At 38.9% G+C, this 15,234-nt stretch overlaps 1 protein-coding gene across 5 annotated transcripts in view; it reads left to right on the forward strand.

Annotated features, from left to right (window-relative positions):
- Window positions 1-15,234, forward strand: part of ATE1 (arginyltransferase 1) — a 159,556-nt gene that overhangs the window by 69,770 nt on the left and 74,552 nt on the right. For all 5 annotated transcript variants that reach the window (XM_005890164.3, XM_070363529.1, XM_070363530.1 and 2 more), the window contains exons 9-10: window positions 5,665-5,846; window positions 14,866-14,965. In XM_005890164.3, coding sequence (XP_005890226.2) covers window positions 5,665-5,846; window positions 14,866-14,965 — 282 coding nt within the window. The remainder of the gene's footprint in view (window positions 1-5,664; window positions 5,847-14,865; window positions 14,966-15,234) is intronic.

Raw genomic sequence — 15,234 nt, forward strand, 5'->3', positions numbered from 1 at the left:
TTTTTCTTTAACCATGCATTGGAACATTTTGTTTTTCATGCTGCTTTGTTTACTGACCTGGATAGATGAGGCATATTTGAGAAGCGAGTTTATTTAAAAGTGTTTAAAAGTAGCTGATTCAGCACATATATGTGTGCATAGACAGACATCAAGTATGTTAGTTAGATCAGCTCAGTATATGGTGTTGGACACTGCTATTTTTCAGACTTCCCCAGCCAGAAGTGAGTGATCTGGGGGCTCTCTGGCTGTTCCAGCTGCAAAGGGGGCTGAGGGAATCAATATTTCAGGTTCACTTCCAATCTATTTTCCGCAGCTGCCAAGTACTTGTTGAAAAGCTTGAAAATATTGATTAACTTAGCAAGTTGAGACTAGTAGATCATTGTTAACAGTAGTGCTGACGTCTCAGATATAGTTTTAGAAAAATACCTTCGTATCTGTCTTTAATTGGAGTGTGTTCCGTTTTTGAAATCTGTTTTTTAAAATTAGGTCAGTGAAGACCCCACGAGGGGAAAAGGAAATCACTCATGTTTTAATTGTCAGAAAGCATGATGGAAAGAAAAGGAGTACAGCAAAGCAGATTTTCAGAAAAAAAATTTTTTTAACCCTGCATTGAAGCACTTTGTATTTCATGCTGCTTTGTTTACTAGCTTCGATAGATGAAGGATATTTGAGAAGTGAGCGTATTTAAAAGCATTTAAAAGTAGCTGGTTTTCTTGTTTAGCATTGACTTAGGGGCTCGGAGGCCAATTTGTGTGTCATTTAATAACTCCGTGATTTTATGACCAGTTTATTGCTTAGTTGACTCCTGGATTTCCGGTTTCCTCAGGTGATGTGATGGGAGTCAGAGTAGGTGGTTTTTTGCTAAGTAATTATAAAACAGCCCCTGTCTATATGCAGTGCTTTGCAGATAGGGAAGATACCTAACTCACGTGGAACTGAGAGGGGGGAGTAATGCCTCTGGTAGGGCAAATTGGTGATGACTGGACTCGTAGGAGAAGGAACCAGTGGGAGATCCAGGAGATGAGAGCGGTGATGGACTTTGAAAACTGAGAAGGTAATTGCAGTTTGAAAAAAAGGTTTTCAGGCTAGTACACCATGTAGGGCTGATTCATATTTAGGGCTAACAGAATATATTGGTTATTTATTTATTGAGAATGTGCTTATTGAGTCCGTACTTACTATGTTCTTGATAAATACGTTTTTAAATGAATGAATGAACACACTCATTTGATTTAATGAGCCTTGGAAGGGCACACTAAACTGAACTCATGGAAGAATTTAGACTCATTTCAGAGTCATCCAGTTAGCTTTGCCTTGGAGGTTTTCTCACATCTGACAGGCTCCCCGGCTTCCCCATCATGAGCTGACAGTTTGTTTCTGTCTCTGTGTCGCTGCACTGGTTGCTCTCCTGCACGAGTACTTCTAAAGACATGGAGTTCATTCCTGTGAGCCTCGAGGCTTATATTTAAAAGATGGTTTGCATAAAATTCTATGATATGTAGAGTTTATTTTTTATTACATAGTTGGAACATTCTATTTTCTAAGGTGATTAGGCCTCACGCCTATTAACAATTTAGAGGATTGACATTAATTCAGGTGTTGCAGATACCATAGGTTAATATCCTTTCTGCTTTCCTTTTGTATAATACTTCTGTTTGCTTATCCCTTCTGCTCTTCAAGCTGTATCTGTTTCTAGAGAAATAGTAATGATTTTTTAAAAGAGCGATGCCATGTGTGACAGTGAATGCTAAAACCGGGGTTTGACATTTATTATTATAGTTGGTAGAAGCTCTTAAAAGGTTAAAGATGTGTTTACTGTCTAAGCACCATTTTAACTACAGCATCGGAAGTTGTAGAAATCACTGATGTTGCTAGCACCATGGTAGATGTTCTCTTATTTGCTCAGTTACTCTCCCACCCCTTTCCCAAACTGTGCTTTTGGGAAAGAAGTCACTGTGTGCAGCCCCCACTGAAATAGTAGTGAATTATAAAACCTCAAGAGATGATTGATACTTGGTCTCCGTTGCAGAGTGCTCATTTAAAATGCTGAATTGTGTGCAAACTATATTTTACATAGAAATGTGTCTCAAATAGTTGCCGTTTGTGTTCTCTTCCATTAGAGGTCATTTCTATGTAAAACCATCAAAATTGCCTTTATACGTCATGTCCATTTGACGGCCTCTAAACCCTTCAGCCTGCAATGCGGGAGACCTGGGTTCAATCCCTGGGTCGGGAAGATCCCCTGGAGAAGGAAATGACAACCCACTCCAGTATTCTTGCCTGGAGAATCCCATGGATGGAGGAGCCTGGGGGGCTACAGTCCACGGGGTCGCAAAGAGTCGGACACAACTGAGCGACTTCACTCACTCACTCACTCACTCATGCTTCCCTCAGTTTAGGCAGAGTATCTGCATAAGCTCTTTACAGTTCTGCGTGGGAGATTGGTGTCTTCCTCCTCATGTATTAGTTTATTCAACATTTATATCAGTATGGACTTATGGACAGTTTCTGCTGTATAGCAAAGTGAATCAGCCATTTAATTTGCTTGTATTAAAGCTCACTCTTCATGTTGTGAAATTCTGTGAGTGTTGACAAGTGCATAATGTCATGTTTGCTCTACTACACTATTACATAGAACAGTTTCATCCTGTAAGTCCCCCGTGCTACATCTGTTCATCCTTCCCCACACCCCCAATTTCTTGGCAACCACTGATCTTTTACTTTCTCAACAGTTTTGCCTTTTATAGAATGTAATTGGAATTGTATAATCTGTCGCATTTTCACACTGATCTCATTCACTTAGCAATAAATATTTAACGTTTCTCCATTTTGTGTTTGGCCACCAAACATGTTATCATCTAGAAGTTTTGCATTTTGCATAGTCTGTGATCCATTGTGAGTTAATTTTTTTTGAAAGATCTAAGGCCTGTGACTAGATATTGCTTTTTTTGCATCTGGATGTCCAGTGTCAGTATCAAAGTGTCTGTACCATTTTGCATTCCCACCTTTAGTGAATGAGAATTCCTGTTGCTCTGCATTCTCACCAGCATTTGATATTCAGGTTATTGGATTTCAGCTATTCTAATAGCTGTGTAATACTCTGTTTTTGTAAAAAAAATTTCAGTTTCCTAACAACAAATGATATTGAGCGTCTTTTTATTATTTGAACATCTTTTGTATTCCCGTTTGGTGTCTGTACATCGTCTTTGGTGAAGTGTCTCACTAGATATTTTACCTGGTTTTTAATTGAGTTGTTTTCTCATTGTGAATTTTAAGAGTGCTTTTTTTTTTTGAATACCAGTTCTTTTTGATATATATTGCAATGTTTTCTCTAGTCAGTGGCTTGCCTTTTTATTCTCATAACAATGTATTTCACAGACTTGAGATTTTTAATTTTAGTGATGTCCAGCTTGACAATTATTTCCTTCATGGATGGTGCTTTTTGGTGTTTTATCTAAAAACTCATCGCCATACCCAGGGTCTCCTAGATTTTTACCTGCATTATCATCTAGAAGATTCACATTTTACATAGTCTGTGATCCATTGTGAGTTAATTTTTTTTTGAAAGGTGCGAGGTATTTGACTAGATACTGCTTTTTTTTGCATTTGGATGTCCAGTTGGTACAGTACCTTTTGTTGTACAGACCGATCTTTCTCTCTTGAATTATCTTTTGCTTCTTTGTCAAGGGGCAGTTGACTGTATTTATGTGGGTTTTGTATTCTGTTCTGTTGTTTCATTTGTTCTCACCAGTATCACACAAGCTTGATTATTGTGGCTTTATAGTAAGTCTTGATGTCAAGTGGTGTCAGTCTTCCGACTTTTGTTGTTCTTCAGTATTGTGTTGGTATTCTTACTCTTTTTCCTTTCCATATAAGCATTAGAAATAATTTGCCAGTATTCACAAAATTGCTGGGATTTTGATTGAGATTGCATTCAGTCTGAAGACTTAACTTGGGAAGAATGGACATCTCAGTCAAAATGAACATATAATATTTTCCATTTGTTTATGTATTTTTTGATTCCTTTTGTCATAGTTTTGTAGTATTTTGCATATGGATTCTGAATATATTGTTAGATTTATACTTATGTGTGTAAATTTTTTTGATGGTTTTTTAAATGGTGTGTTTTTAATTTCAAATTCCAGCCATTGCTTGTGAATAGGGGCAGTTGCCTTGCATGTCAACCTTGTGTCCTGTAATCTGCCTGTGATTGCTCATTAGTTTCAGCTTTTGTTGTTGATTCTTTGAAATTCTCTGCATGGTATGTCATGTCATTTGTGAACCAGTTTTTTTTTTCTTTTCAGTGCATATGAATATCTTTTATTTCTTTTTCTCATATTATTACACTAAGATTTCCAGTATGATGTTGAATAGACGTAATGAAGGAGGATATCACTGTCTTGTTCCCCATTTTAGGGGGAGATGATCCAGTTTCTTACAGTTGAGTATGATGTTAGCTGTAGATTTTTTTGTATGAGTACTTTACAAAGTTGATGAAGTTTCTCTATTCATAGTTTGCTGAGAACTTTTAGTCATGAATGGGTGTTGGATTTTGTCAAATGTGTTTTCTCTACCAATCAACATGATCATACTTTTCTTTTAGCCTATTTTGATGGTTGGATTACATTAATTGCTTTTCTTTTTTAAATTCTCTAATATTTGAACCAACGTTGCATACCTGGGGTTAATCCCACTCTGTCATAGTGTGTAATTCTTTATATACATTGTTGGGTTTGATTTGCTAATATTTTGTGAGGATTTTTCCTTCTGTGTTTATGAGATACTGTTACATAGTTTTCCTGTCTTGTAATGTCTTTTTCTGGTTTTATTGTTAACAAACCTGCTTTTTTCGTTCTCCATTCCGTTCTAGCCTTTTTCCATATACATTCTCAGTGACTTTGAGTGTGTGAATATGTTACACAAGTTTTGTTATTAATATATTTGTTCACTTAAATTGTTAATCTCTAACATTCATTCAGTTTCTGACAAAGCATTTTCTTATGGTGCTCCATAATTTTCACTGTATGGTTTTCATTTAATAACAGTTATATTTAAATTCATGTTGAATTTTAAAATGAGAGATATCATAAACTATTTACAGAAAATGGTTATATTTTGCAATCTCTAGAAAAATTTGTGGCATTTTCTTCTGTGGGATTATGGGTGCATTAAAATAATGGTAAGGGGATAACTTGCACTATCCTTTGGCTAATAGGGAGAAATGTCATAGCTCTTTGTGCTTACGCAGGAACTTGTACCTAGAAAAAATGATGAGCTCATATGCCTTATGAACGCAAGAGTGGTCATAGACCAGGCCTGGCTGGCAGCTGAGGATAGGTCACCTGTTCGCACTTAGCCCTCACTTTTATGTTCTCCATCTTTCTCTCATTCATCATTTCTTTCCCAGCTTTTGCGTGGAACAGAAAAAATAAGTTGAAAAAAATGTTAGGTTAATTTTTCTCTATTGTTGTGTTATATCAGTGTTTCTACAACTAAAAAGTTTTTCAGGATATGACTCTTCTGAGAGTCAGAAGATAGTTGCAAAAAAGAAGAAATTTTAGGAGTTACTCGCTGAGTAAAATACAAATAGAAAAAGTTAATTATTAATATTTTTTAATATAAGGATAAAAGTGACAAGCTGTTTCTATGTCTACTTTTTCACAGACAGAGAATTCCCCTAATGGACCAGATTGTGGTTATGGCTCCTTTCACCAGCAGTACTGGCTTGATGGGAAGATCATTGCTGTGGGGGTGATTGACATTCTTCCATACTGTGTATCATCTGTATATTTGTACTACGATCCTGATTATTCATTTCTGTCTTTGGGTGTCTACTCTGCGCTCCGGTAAGATTGCTTTTGACAATTGTAATGGGTCGTATAGAACTTCATATATTTCTTCATTTGATTACATTTCATTATGTAACAGTAGAAACTCTGTTAGATAGCACGTAATTTGTGGCTCTGGTAGTCTCTTGCATATCCGTATTTAGATACAACACTTGTAGAGCTGAGGCCACAGTGTGTGTGTGTTGCTTCAGTCGTGTCCCACTCTTTGCAGCCCCATGGACTTTTAGCCCATCAGCTTCCTCTGTCCATGGGATTCTCCTTTTCCTCCACCAGGGGATCTTTCTGACCCAGGGATCAAACCCACAGCTCCTGTGTTGGCTTTTGTCTGATGGTAATTCCCTTTTTAAGGTATCCATCTTACCTAGTGTGTGAGAGGTCATTGCGATGCTTTTGCTGTTTAGTTTATGCATTTATTTAAGCTCCCCTGTCAGAGCCGCTCAGTGGTTTTTAAATGTTACATTATTTATATATTTTTTGTCATCCCTATTTTGTGTGTATATATATCAGTTCAGTTCAGTCGCTCAGCCGTGTCCGACTCTTTGCAATCCCATGAATCAGAGCACGCCAGGCCTCCCTGTCCATCACCAGTTCCTGGAGTTTACCCAAACTCATGTCCATCGAGTCAGTGATGCCATCCAGCCATCTCATCCTCTATCGTCCCCTTCTTCTCCTGTCCCCAATCCCTCCCAGCATAGGGTCTTTTCCAATGATTCAGCGCTTCGCATGAGGTGGCCAAAGTACTGGAGTTTCAGCTTCAGCATCAGTCCTTCCAATGAACACCCAGGACTGATCTCCTTTAGGATGGACTGGTTGGACCTCCTTGCACTCCAAGGGACTCTCAAGAGTCTTCTCCAACAGCACAGTTCAAAAGCATCAATTCTTCAGCACTCAGCTTTCTTCACAGTCCAACTCTCACATCCATACATGACCACTGGAAAAACCATAGCCTTGACTAGACGGACCTTTGTTGGCAAAGTAATGTCTCTGCTTTTGAATATGCTATCTAGGTTGGTCATAACTTGCCTTCCAAGGAGTAAGCATCTTTTAATTTCAAGGCTGCAATCACCATCTGCAGTGATTTTGGAGCCCAAAAAAGTCTGACACTGTTTCCACTGTTTCCCCATCTATTTCCCACGAAGTCATGGGCCCAGATGTTTGTGTGTATGTATTATAATTAATTAAACATTATATGAATCTGGCATAAATGAACTAAAGCCCTCTGAGTCTGTTGGAAGAAATGTACAATTATATAAAGTATATAGAACAGGACCAGGGAGTCCCTGACTGTCCATTGACTCTATGACCTCATCCAAAAATGGTTTCCTTTTTATGTCCATTGCTGCAAATGTATGTAACATAGCACACATGTTTTTAGGTGCATTATCCTGATGATAAAAAGACTAGGGTCTTGTCTCATGAAAATAATTTACTTTTATTTTCATTCCTGCCTGTCTGTTTGTACATGTGGTAGAGGAAAGAGGAGGATTGAGAGTTTTGTCTGGGAGCTTGTCTCTTTTCTCCTTGTTTGTCATTGAATCACTTTTTTCTCTTTGTTTTTCCCATTGTTTTCTCTGATAATCGTGATTTTCACATCAAGGTAAAACATACTTTGAGATTATTTTATTTATTGCATATGTGCTTTTCTCTGAATTATAAAAGTATCAGGGTTGATTTGTTTTTTTAAATCACTAGTTGATTTAAAAAGAAATATGGTCCATAGTTGATTTTTTATGTGTTTTTTGGTGGCCCATGTACTGATATTTTCAACATACCTGATCTGTCTCTCAGTACCATGTTATATAGCAAATTTTAAAAATACAGTGTTTACAACTGATCCCTATAATAATCTTTTATTTTTCTTATTTATTTAATTGCATTTTGCATAAAACTAATTAAAAACTATTCAGGACTCTGTGGTATCTTTGTGATTCTGTGAAATTAGAACTGATTGTTTAAAAGCATTCATATTTTGTAACTTTGGAAGTGCGTATTTCAGAAAAGATACTTTTTCTTTGTACAAGAATTATTCAGTACTTCGAAATTATTGCCATTTTCTTCTTCCTTTATTTTCTGTATCTCTAACTTTACAATGTGTAGCTGTGGATTTGTCTAGAGTTGTCAGATCAGTATTAAAAATGTTTATTCTTGAAGGAGATGGGAATACCAGACCACCTGATCTGCCTCTTGAGAAATTTGTATGCAGGTCAGGAAGCAACAGTTAGAACTGGACATGGAACAACAGACTGGTTCCAAATAGGAAAAGGAGTTCGTCAAGGCTGTATATTGTCACCCTGTTTATTTAACTTATATGCAGAGTACATCATGAGAAACGCTGGACTGGAAGAAACAAGCTGGAATCAAGATTGCCAGGAGAAATATCAATAACGTCAGATATGCAGATGACACCACCCTTATGGCAGAAAGTGAAGAGGAACTCAAAAGCCTCTTGGTGAAAGTGAAAGTGGAGAGTGAAAAAGTTGGCTTGAAGCTCAACATTCAGAAAATGAAGATCATGGCATCCGGTCCCACCGCTTCATGGGAGATAGATGGGGAAACAGTGGAAACAGTGTCAGACTATTTTTCTGGGCTCCAAAATCACTACAGATGGTGACTGCAGCCATGAAATTAAAAGACGCTTACTCCTTGGAAGGAAAGTATGACCAACCTAGATAGCATATTCAAAAGCAGAGACATTACTTTGCCAACAAAGGTTTGTCTAGTCAAGGCTGTGGTTTTTCCTGTGGTCATGTATGGATGTGAGAGTTGGACTGTGAAGAAGGCTGAGTGCCAAAGAATTGATGCTTTTGAACTGTGGTGTTGGAGAAGACTCTTGAGAGTCCCTTGGACTGCAAGGAGATCCAACCAGTCCATTCTGAAGGAGATCAGCCCTGGGATTTTTTGGGAAGGAATGATGCTAAAGCTGAAACTCCAGTACTTTGGCCACCTCATGTGAAGAGTTGACTCATTGGAAAAGACTGATGCTGGGAGGGATTGGGGGCAGGAGGAGAAGGGGATGACAGAGGATGAGATGGCTGGATGGCATCACTGACTCGATGGATGTGAGTGAGTGAACTCCGGGAGTTGGTGATGGACAGGGAGCCCTGGCGTGCTGCGATTCATGGGGTTGCAAAGAGTCGGACACGACTGAGCAACTGATCTGATCTGATCTGATTCTTACAGAATAAATCCATCCTCTGTATGAAATATTTTATTTCTCAATGAACAAAGAGATATAGAAATCCTATTGCATTTGAGATAGCAAATAATCAGTTCCCAGAAAAAACTGTTTCCAGCCGTCTATTTGCTGCTTGATTGAGCTGTTGAAAATTCTCGAGCTGTAGAGCTTTGAGGAAGTAGCAGAGGAGCCTGCGGAGCATGAAAATTGGGGCCAGTGGAGGATGAGGAGATTGCTACTGCATTGCAGCCTTTCAGTGCTCTGGAGAATCTCAGTTGCTGAGTTAATAGAAGAGGAGAGGCAGCCAGCAGATTGACATTATGAAGCAAAGCTGGGGAGAATAGGTTACAAGTTACCAATTCCATTGTTGATTTCAGTGTATTTCAGTGAAACATGTCAGATTTTTCCTCCATTTCTTCAGTTTCTTAAGCAATCGTATAGTCAGTCAGAGTTTCTATATTTTAATTTGTAATCAAGTATAGATTTGTATGTAAGCTGGTCTGCAGATTTTAAAAATGTTTGAATTGGGGTTTGTGAGTATGGAATTTATTTACTTTTTCTTTTTTGGTAAGATGAATTTTAGAAGTGTAATTAATTTGCTTAATAGATGTTTGAGCAGAGTCTGTGTCCTGGAAGTACGTAGGTATGAATCAGACACTTCCAGCTTTGTTAAAGCAGACAGTAAATTTAAAAACAGCAGAATTTTAGAGACTCCTTTGTCTATCCTGCTCAAAGGAGTTCATGTTTGGCTTCCCTGGTAGCTCAGATGGTAAAGCGTATGCCTGCAGTGTGGGAGACCAGGCTTTGATCCCTGGGTTGGGAAGATCCCCTGGAGAAGGGAATGGCAACCCACTCCAGTATTCTTGCCCGGAGAATTCCATGGACAGAGGAGCCTGGTAGGGTACAGTCCATGGAGCCGCAAAGAGTCGGACACGACTGAGCAACTTCACTTTCACTTTGCCTTTGTATTATAACAGGAATAAAATAGTGGTAGTGGGCACGAGGCCCTTTTTATATAGGGTTGTCAGGAAACACCTCTTTAGCCAAGAAAGAACAAAAAGGAGCCAGCTGTGTGAAAATCTGAGGATAAAAGTCCAGGTCAAAGGTACCAAGTCCAAGTGTCCTGAGGTGCTGGAATGAAGAGAAGGCAGGCCTTAAGGGCTGGGATGTAGGATAGGATCTAGACAGTGCTGTGTAAGGGGGGCAGCCAGGCAGTGGTGTTGATGAGGGGCAGATGGAGAAAGGCTTACAGGCGACAGTAAGGAGGTTCAGTTCAGTTCAGTTCAGCCGCACAGTTGTGTCTGACTCTCTGTAACCTCATGGACTGCAGCACGCCAGGCCTCCCTGTCCATCACCAACTTGTGGAGTTTACTCAAACTCATGTCCATTGAGTCGGTGATGCCATCCAGCCATCTCATGCTCTGTCATCCCCTTCTCCTCCCACCCTCAATCTTTCCTAGCATCAGGGTCTTTTCACATGAGTCAGTTCTTCACATCAGGCGGCCAAAGTATTGGAGTTTCAGCATCAGTCCTTCCATTGAATATTCAGGACTGATTTCCTTTAGGATGGACTGGTTGGATCTCCTTGCTGTCCAAGGGACTCTCAAGAGTCTTCTCCAACACCACAGTTCAAAAAGCATCAATTCTTCAGTGCTAAGCTTTCATTACAGTCCAGCTCTCACATCCGTACATGAACACTGGAAAAACCATAGCTTTGACTAGATGGACCTTTGTTGGCAAAGTAATGTCTCTTCTTTTTAATAAGCTGTCTAGGTTGGTCATACCTTTTCTTCCAAGAAGTAAGCGTCTTTTAATTTCATGGTTGTAGTCACCATCTGCAGTGATTTTGGAGCCCCCAAAAATAAAGTCTGTCACTGTTTCCCCATCTATTTGCCATGAAATGATGGGACCAGATGCCACGATTTAAGTTTTCTGAATGTTGAGTTTTAAGCCAACTTTTTCAGTTTCCTCTTTTACTTTCATCAAGAGGCTCTTTAGTTCTTCTTTGCTTTCTGCCACAAGGGTGGTATCATCTGTGTATCTGATGTTATTGATATTTCTCCCGCCAGTCTTGATTCCAGCTTGTGCTTCATCCAGTCTAGCATTTCTCATGATCTACTCTGCATATAACTTAAATAAGCCAGGTGACAATATACAGCCTTGACGCACCCCTTTCCCAATTTGGAACCAGTCTGTTGTTCCATGTCCAGTTCTAACTGTTGCTTCTTGACCTGCATACAGATTTCTCAGGAGGCAGATAAGGTGGTCTGGTATTCCCATCTCTTTCAGAATTTTCCACAGTTAATTGTGATCCACACAATCAAAGGCTTTGGCAGAGTCAATAAAGCAGAAGTAGATGTTTTTTCTGGAACTCTCTTGCTTTTTTGGTGATCCGACAGATGTTGGCAATTTGATCTCTGGTTCCTCTGCCTTTTCTAAAACCAGCTTGAACATCTGGAAGTTCATGGTTCATGTATTGTTGAAGCCTGGCTTGGAGAATTTTTAGCATTACTTTGCTAGCGTGTGAGGTGAGTGCAATTGTGCGGTAGTTTGAGCATTCTTTGGCATTGCCTTTCTTTGGGACTGGAATGAAACCTGACCTTTTCCAGTCCTGTGGCCACTGCTGAGTTTTCCAAATTTGGTGGCATATCGAGTGCAGCACTTTCACAGCATCATCTTTTAGGATTTGAAATAGCTCAACTGGAATTTCATCACCTCCACTAGCTCTCTTTGTAGTGATGCTTCCTGAGGCTCACTTGACTTCGCATTCCAGCACGTCTGGCTCTAGGTGAGTGTTCACACAATCGTGGTTATCTGGGTCATGAAGATCTTTTTTGCATAGTTCTTCTGTGTATTCTTGCCACCTCTTGTTAATATCTTCTGCTTCTGTTAGGTCCATACCATTTCTGCCCTTTATTGTGCCCATATTTGCATGAAAAGTTCCCTTGGTATCTCTAATTTTCTTGAAGAGATCTCTAGTCTTTCCCATTCTGTTGTTTTCCTCTATTTCTTTGCATTGATCACTGAGGAAGGCTTTCTTATCTCTCCTTGCTATTCTTTGGAACTCTGCATTCAAACGAGTATATCTTTGCTTTTGTCCTTTGCCTTTCGCGTCTTTTATTTTCACAGCTATTTGTAAGACCTCGTCAAACAACCATTTTGCCTTTTTGCATTTCTTTTTCTTGGGGATAATCTTGATCACTGCCTCCTGTACAATGTCATGAACCTCTGTCCATCTGTGTGTCAGATCTAGTGTATCAGGTCTAATCCCTTGAATCTATTTCTCACTTCCACTGTATAATCAAAAGGGGTTTGATTTAGGTCATACCTGAATGGTCTAGTGGTCTTCCCTACTTTCTTCAATTTAAGTCCAAATTTGGCAATAAGAAGTTCATGATCTGAGCCACAGTCAGCTCCCAGTCTTGTTTTTGCTGACTGTATAGAGCTTCTCCATCTTTGGCTGCAAATAATATAATCAGTCTGATTTTGATATTGACCATCTGGCAGTGTCCATGTGTAGAGTCTTCTCTTGTGTTGTTGGAAGATGGGGTTTGCTATGATCTCTTTGCAAAATATTAGCCTTTGCCTTGCTTCATTCTGTACTCCAAGGCCAAATTTGCCGGTTACTCCAGGTATTTCTTGACTTCATACTTTTGCATTCCAGTCCCCTATAATGAAAAGGACATCTTTGGGTGTGAGTTCTAGAAGGTCTTGTAGGTCTTCATAGAACTGTTCAGCTTCTTCAGCCTTACTGGTAGGGGCATAGTCTTGGATTACTGTGATATTGAATGGTTTGTCTTGGAAATGAACAGAGATCATTCTGCCGTTTTTGAGATTGCATCCAGGTACTGCATTTCGGACTTTCTGGTTGACTATGATGGCTACTGCATTTCTTCTAAGGGATTCTTGCCCACAGTAGTAGATATAATGGTCATTGAGTTAAATTCACCCATTCCAGTCCATTTTAGCTCTTTGATTCCTAAAATGTCGACATTCACTCTTGCCATCTCCTGTTTGACCACTTCCAATTTGCCTTGATTCATGGACCTAACATTCCAGGTTCCAATGCAGTATTGCTCTTAACAGCATTGGACTTTACTTCCATCACCAGTCACATCCACAACTGGGTGTTGTTTTTGCTTTGGCTCCGTCTCTTCATTCTTTCTGGAGTTATTAGTCCGCTGATATCTAGTAGCATATTGGGCTATGACCGGTGCGTTCTCTTGGCAAAACTCTATTAGCCTTTGCCTTGCTTTATTCTGTACTCCAAGGCCAAATTTGTACCTACCGACCTGGAGAGTTCATCTTCATTGTCGTATCTTTTTACTTTTTCATACTGTTCATGGGGTTCTCAAGGCAACAATACTGAAGTGGTTTGCCATTCCCTTCTCCAGTGGACCACATTTTGTCAGAACTTTCCACCATTTTATGTGAGTGTGACACCAACCTAATGTGAAGTTACCTCACCTGATTGATAATTAATAAAAGACTGCTTAGATTGCTCTCTGCGGTTATGGAGGGCGATAGTGGAAACTGGAAATCTGTTTGGAGGCTGTTAGAATTGTCCAAGGGAGCCATAATGGTGGTTTGGACCAAAGTATCTGAGGTGGGGGTGGTGAGAAGTGGTCTGATTCAGGGTATTTGGAGATAGAGCCAGCTGGACTTGTTGATGGGTGGATGCTGGAGGTGAATCTTTAAGGATGGCTCATAGGCTTAGGGTCTGAACAGCTTAGGCGTGGAGTGGTGATGCAGTTCACTGAGATGAACAGGGTTGAGTGGGGGAGGGCTGGGCAGTCCTTTTCAGAGCCGGGTGGTCCTGCATTTCAGTATCAGTGCATTCTTCCCTGGTTGAACTTTGAGAGTGAACTACTTTTAGGAATAATAGGATCTCTTCTGATTTAGCCTCATAATGTTAAGTCTGTTTGGATTTAGAGATACTTTTGTTGTAAAGATGAACTTTTAGAGTATCAGCCCTTCAGTGATTTAAATTAGAGCTTGCAAAATGCACAGAGTATTCCCTTAAAAAATAAACCTCTCCTTGGATTTCAAGCATCCACTGCTACTAAAAACAAAGAAAAAGAAATTAAAACCTTTGGGAAACAAACATAAAAACAAAACAGCTGTTCTCATACTTCAGAAATGTACTGAAAATTTGCTTAAACTTCTCCAATGCAAGCGGTCATTCAGTTGGGCAAATAGAATGGAATTCTGTGCCCAGATTTATCCGGATACAAATTAAAACCACATCAAGCATAGGCATTGCTGACAACTTCTTTGTTCAATTAATCCTTGCCTGTGCCAACAAGTAGAGAAAAAGCAGTGAGATAACATGTTTTCCCGCTCTTTAGTTTTAGAGAAAATAAAGCATCACATCTGGACATGGGAAAGAGTAATATGTTATATATAGTTGAAAGTGTTTGCATGTAAAGGGTCATAAAAACATTCTTACTGAAATTTGTTGGTTTTTGAGTTTTCTAAAATTTATTGTACTGTTTTTAACCTGATACACCCAGTCTTTGAGAACTCCAGGTGATAATGAATAATGACATGAAATTGTATTAAATAGATCTTTGTACTTTTATGCCATTTGAGTTTTTATACACTGCTATGCCCACTAAAGTGCAAACCAGAACTTTGGTGCATTTGCTCAAAATAATACAGTTTTTTTGGTGTCTCTTTAGTAAAAATCGTCTTGAAGTGTTTCTAAAATTGTTTTTCTTGCAACACTTGGGTTTTTTTGATAGCTTAATGTCAGATTTGATCAAATATATTACCAAATTAAATAGTACTTTGAAATTGGAACTAGATTTAACTGTACTTTCATCTTTATTCTTTTGGCAGAGAAATTGCTTTTACTAGGCAACTTCATGAGAAAACACCTCAACTCAGCTATTACTATATGGGTTTCTACATTCATTCATGTCCCAAGATGAAATATAAGGTAAAGTTGATTTTCATATGTGTCTTCTGTAGATTCAAGTTATGAAAATTAGTGATTTTGTAATTTTTCATCATGTTAGTTTAACATGATTGTATATTTTAATGTAAATCATGAATTATTTTTATGTGTCTTAAACTAATTCTTAGAATCTAGCTTCTTCATTGCATAAAGCTGTGCCTGACCAATAGGCACTTAGTATTTGTTTAATATAGGTTAATCTGTAGTTCACTGAGGATGTAACAATCCCAGCTATTCTAGGACTTCAGTAA

This window comes from Bos mutus, chromosome 26 (genome assembly GCF_027580195.1).
Source record: "Bos mutus isolate GX-2022 chromosome 26, NWIPB_WYAK_1.1, whole genome shotgun sequence".
Classification (NCBI taxonomy): Eukaryota; Metazoa; Chordata; class Mammalia; order Artiodactyla; family Bovidae; genus Bos; species Bos mutus.